The following is a 5789-nucleotide window of genomic DNA, read 5'->3' as shown; positions in this document are numbered from 1 at the left end:
TTCACTGTGTGTAAGTGAATTTATGCTGAATAAATTACAATTTATTTATCTACCTTGTTTTGCTCAATGAAAGATCCTGGTAAAAAGGTGTAAATAGTCTAGTCTCCCGTGACAGTCATAATGAGCAAGAGTGAAATTGGGCAATGAACATCTCACGCTTTGTATGACTTGAAGGAAAAGCACACTTCATCCTTCCATCCTCCAAATATAAAAAAAAATGTCCAAAGTAAAGCAAACATAAGATACATTTATCTCAGATCAATTGTCTTGCCAGGTATAATACCAGCTTTATAATAGTGATTTCCAATAAACAACATGGATTCTGTGCGTGTACCTTTAGCTCTTAATTTCAAGTGGGGTCTTTTTTTCAGATTACATACACTGTCTCTACAGAGTACATTGCTTTGAAAGCATGTAAAGACAGTGTACGAAATCCAGCCATATGCTGTAATGAATCTTTATTTCAAACAGTCTTTTGCTGGATGACAAAGATTACAAATCATTTTCCCATTGGTGCTTGTTATTACATTTATATTGGATTTCTTTGCTTCCCCCCCCCCCCCCCCCCCGCTTTTACCTGCAGTTTAAATTTGGGGCTACAGTACAGTATATCAAGATGACTGAAACCGAAGGAAAACGTGTGAAAACAAGATTTATTCATATGTCTTGTGGAAATATTAAACACAAAGCCTTTGGGATACTTCCTTCACTAATTAGTTTTCGAATGTCCTGCAGATGCTGAAGCTAAATTGTCTGCAGACAAGACTGCCACTCATTTGTGCTGCATCTGGGCTTGAAGTGCTGACGATTCAAATCTAGAATCAGCTTAATGAGACCGATCTATGGTGAGTCAATTACATGAAATTCAGACGAGAATCCCCAATGCACCTGCATCTGCAATGCTGAAAGTGACTTATGATTTACTAATGAACGATTTTGTGTAGCATACAGAAAAATGACATGCCTATTTTTATCGTCGATGTAATTACCTATACACCAACATCTACCCAATTAATTCAGTCTCAAAACGAAAAAGACTCCAACAATTGACAACCCACATTTGGAAACATTTCACTTTAATACTGAAAAATATGCCATTATAAAATTTGCGAATATAATTAGTGAGTTTCTGCGTTATTTTCCTTTGCTTATCTTGAACACCTCCATACTTTGAATTAAGGGGTTTTACAATTAACCTCCCAGCCTAAGCACTAGAATGACATTAATTGGTCATGCTGAACTGCATCGTAATATCGTTGAATGTTTACACTGTAACCATAATGAAATTCAACTGGTAATCATTTTACATTCAGAATGAAAAGGCATCAATATACAGTATATGTTTTCAAATAAACATACTGCAGAATATTTTGCACACAAAAAAAGAAACAAAGAAAGATAGAAAAAAGGAATCGGTGTGAATATTCATGCAAACACGTCTTAAATAAAACAGTACAATAGATTTTTTTTGTTCACGATAAAAGTGTGATCTGTACTGATTATCCATCACAAAAGACAGAGCAATGACAACTTTTAAGTATACCAATACTGTAAAGAGAGATCTGGAGACGATGAGACTTGTGGGGCCAGAGAGATGGTGTGACCAGATGCAGTCTCCACTGAGCGCCCCCGGGGTACGTTGTATCCATGCGAGCCATGCAGCACTTTGTTTAATTAGTCATTTATTTACATTACATTCATGCCTTCGTGCAACGTTCACCCTTCTGCACAAGCAGAGCAGAGGGCAGACGCTACATGGTAAGCCCCCAAATTCCAGCCTCTCGTCCTCCTTGATAACAACCCCCTGATGAATATTCTGACATGGTAAAGTTGGTCACTCCATCATCCACTTCTCATCCAGTTTCACTTTAAATGCAGTAGGGAGCACATCTGGCGACATAGTATTTGTGTCACACAATTTTTCAGTATTAATAAATGTCAGTTTTTATTCACAATAAATTACAGTAGCTTTGAAACAAACCTGACTTGTCAATTGCACAATAGTTGCGAATGTTACAGGTATGCACAATATATTTGCGTCTGTTTTGTTTTCGCTTATAGAGGTGATAGCTGCGGGTGCTTGTTAAATTGACGCCCCCTTGCACTACCACCCAAACACGTCTAATCTGATAGGGAATGAGATCCACAATCATAAACTCTATGAGTGCCATCTGCATTATATGGTCCATTGTGCCAGTAGGAAGAATCGCATACTGTCTGCAAGGAATTGATTTCAGATGCAGATGAGTTGGCATCCCTTCTCTTCGATCTCTTTCTGTTCCGAAGGATAAATACAAGCATACCAACTACTGTAAATGCAGAGGTAACAAATACCAGCAAAAGTCCTGGTACTAATACTGAAATAGATACCCGGCTGGTTTCTAGGTAGGAATTTGGGTGAGCATCTGTCTCTGCCAAGCCGGTGCTGTTTTTGTTTAGTGAACTTAAAGTGGGGGACATTTTGGCATACAGCAGTGGACACATCATATCATTGGAAAGAAACCTGAAATCCTTTCCCCAAAATTCTTCTGGGAAATAACATTTGAGATCACTTACAATTACCTCTGGGCCAAGACGTTCTGCCCATTGTTTGAAAGGCACATTATTGCAGGAGCAGTCCCACTGGTTGCCATGTAGATCTATCTGTATGATAGAGGTCAGTTGATCCAATACTCCAGCCACTGGAAGGTACATAAAATAATTGTTGTGAAGACTTAGTTTTGAAAGACTGACCCCAGCAAATACATCCACAGGTAGAGATTTAAGAAGGTTGTTGTTAAGGATCAGCATCCTGAGATTAGGCATCGGATTAAATGTGTTTGGGAGAATCAGTTGAATAAAGTTAATTTCCAAATTCAAATACTCGACACTCTGCAGGCCAATGAATTTCTCTGGCGTGAGGGTATCTATACAGTTTTTATCCATGTACAACCACCGGAGATCAGTTAAATTCTGAAATGTATTGTTTTCTACCATTCCTATGTTGTTATTTCCCAGATCCAACAGAGTTAAATTTCCATAATCCAGAAAGTGAGATTTTCGTATGGTGTGGATTTTATTCTCCCTCAGGAATAATTCCTGCACATTTGGTGGTTTGGGTTCCAAATCGGACAAACTCTTCACGTTTTTATTGCTGCAATCCACTTTTAATCCAGGGCCAAGAATTTGCTGACCACAGCTGCAAATGACGGGGCAGACAAAGGTTTGAGGTGGTTTATGATTTGAATTAATTTCCGACACAACTGCTGTAGGTCTGTTTTTTATCTGCCAGTTTCCTGGGATCTTTGTACTTCCGCTTATTGAGGACCCTGGAGTGGCAGATTCTTCCTGTCCATTGATTTTAAAGGGGGTTGGGATTGGACCAGGATCACAGGTTTCCTCTTGGGCAGGAGGGGCAGCCAAACTAGAATCCACTGCATTTTTTAAGGGACACAGCTCTTGTTCTGTGGTTTCATTCAAATCGTTGCCCTGCAGCCTAGTGGGGGCTTCGCAAATAACTCTGCCGATCAATGCATTCTTTGGGATGTTTTCTAACCACTCCTTGAGGGATAACAGATCGCAACTGCAATCCCAAGGGTTATCCTCCAAGAGGATTTCAGCTATGCCTGGGATCTGTTCCAATACACCCTCATAGGGTAAGGTCTTAACTCTGTTTCCTCGGAGATCCAGGTGTGTGATCGGCACATACTGAAACACGTTATTAGGTAATGTGCTAATGAGGTTGTCATTTAAAATTAAGACCTCTAGCTTGTTCAAATCCCTAAATGCTCCTGGGTCAATATCTCTTAACAGGTTAAAATCAGCTTGAAGATATTCCAGATCATCCAATCCGAGAAAAGTGTGCCTTCTGAATGATTTGATCTTGTTATTATTAATGTGCAAACGCTTCACCAGCTGAAGCCCCAGAAACGCACCAGGAACAATCTCATGCAAGCCGTTGTTCTCCATGTGTAAACTGACTGCATTGTAAAAGTTAACGAACTCATTAGGAAAAAGCCTTGTTAAAGAATTCCCATGCAAAAACAAATGATAAAATTGAGATGTTGGGGCAGAGAAATGCTGAAGGTTAGAAAATCCCTTTTTCTCACAGTCTACGTGCAGATCCCCCTCTACCTCGTTACAAGAACAGATCCTTTCTTTACAAACGTCCCTTGTAACGTTTCCAGCGGCAAAACAAAGAGATGTCTCCAGCAACAGAATCCAAAGCAGCATTTTTAAATAGAGCAATTCATGCCCGATCTCATCGCAAAGTGTTAACCAATCTCATTCAGAGATATTAAATATTGAGTATTTTTAAATAATGAAAAAAATAATACAATGTCCAAACGATAAGGTCCGAATGATCCCTTTTTCCTTTACTGCAACAAGCCCAGACGATAGTCAATAATATATCCACAAACTAGCTAGTCACGTAGGATGAAGCAGGCAAGGATTACAAAAAAACATCGGAATATATTGTTGTTGAAAATGATTTCTGTCAGGCTCTACACATCCTTGTAGTAATAAGCATATTGCAAATCTTAAGCAATGGCATGCTACAGGCAACCAGGTACAGTGTAATGTGAGAACGAGCTGTGCACGATTTGCCTACAGTAGGTCTATAACACTGACCTTGCCTTTTATTTCCTTTTCTGTTAAATCAAAGCAGTCTTTTCGATTGCTGGATGCTTGCTCGAGTCCATCTGTGTGCTGTTCACAGCTTCTTGGTGCTGAAATCACGCCCCAGCCTAAACACTCGCCGTCGAGCCAATGGCGCTGCAAAATTTCCGCAATCTCTGCGTTTTTTTCCTGTCCATTTCACCGTCTTGTTTCCTTCTCCTTCGCTTTCTTCTTGCGCTTAGTATCCTGTCACTGAATTACAGTAGATGCAGTGTGTATATATGTGTGTGTGTGTGTGTGTGTGTGTTTGAGAGAGCCAGTGAGTTGCTAAGAGGCTCTGTTCGTTCCAGCCTGGTGCACTCTGAAAGATCTGACACCCTCTGCTGAGCTGCAGTGGCAAAAATCCATTTGCTGAGGGAATGCTGGAAAAAATCAATCAACGTGCAGGGCAAGCGTTAAAAATGTTGGTATAAAAGACTAGCGATCTACTGACATGCTTGTGTAAAATGAATGGTAGCTGTTTCACTCCTAATTTTAGGAACGACATCTTGATGGGATCAAATCTAAATGAGAAAATATATATATTATATATTATATATATATATATATATATATATATATATATATATATATATATATATATATATATATATATATATATATAATATATAATATATATATATCTATATACATATATACACATACACACATACACACACATACACACACGCACACACGCACACACACACACAAATACACACACGTACGTACGTGCGTGCATACATGCATATATACACACGTACACTCGTTAACACACACTCGCCTGTGTTTTGTATGTGGGGTTTTCTTGTAGATATAATGTCAGGGTGTCGGATGAATACCAATTTGATGTTATTATTATTATTATTAGAGTTCGACTTCAATCCTGCTATCCTAGAAGTACTGCAGTATTTCATATCATTTTACTAATTGCTTGTTGAGGAATTTGAATCCCAGATTATAAAGGTGCAGCAGAGTTGTACAGTGTGTTGGATCAGGAGGGTGGTTTTTGATGCAGTAGATATTACATGTAAACTGTTTAGATGTAGAACTGCCATTGGTCTTTCTATTTGGCCGCACTGCTTTTCTACGCTCCTTGCTTTTTGTTTGAATGCGCTATGCTAATAAAAATGTTTACTCTAATATTTACG

The 5789-nt window shown here is 38.9% G+C and overlaps 1 protein-coding gene across 1 annotated transcript; it reads right to left on the bottom strand.

Annotated features, from left to right (window-relative positions):
* Positions 1 to 1059: 1059 nt before the first annotated feature.
* Positions 1060 to 4968, bottom strand: SLITRK1 (SLIT and NTRK like family member 1). Its single transcript, XM_075590873.1, has one exon. The coding sequence runs from the start codon at positions 4210 to 4212 to the stop codon at positions 2122 to 2124; it is 2091 nt and encodes a 696-aa protein (XP_075446988.1). The 5' UTR covers positions 4213 to 4968; the 3' UTR covers positions 1060 to 2121.
* Positions 4969 to 5789: the final 821 nt, after the last annotated feature.

Source organism: Ascaphus truei, chromosome 3 (assembly GCF_040206685.1).
Source record: "Ascaphus truei isolate aAscTru1 chromosome 3, aAscTru1.hap1, whole genome shotgun sequence".
Taxonomy (NCBI): domain Eukaryota; kingdom Metazoa; phylum Chordata; class Amphibia; order Anura; family Ascaphidae; genus Ascaphus; species Ascaphus truei.
Note: the sequence above shows the minus strand (reverse complement) of the source record. Positions and strands in the feature narration are given on the sequence as shown.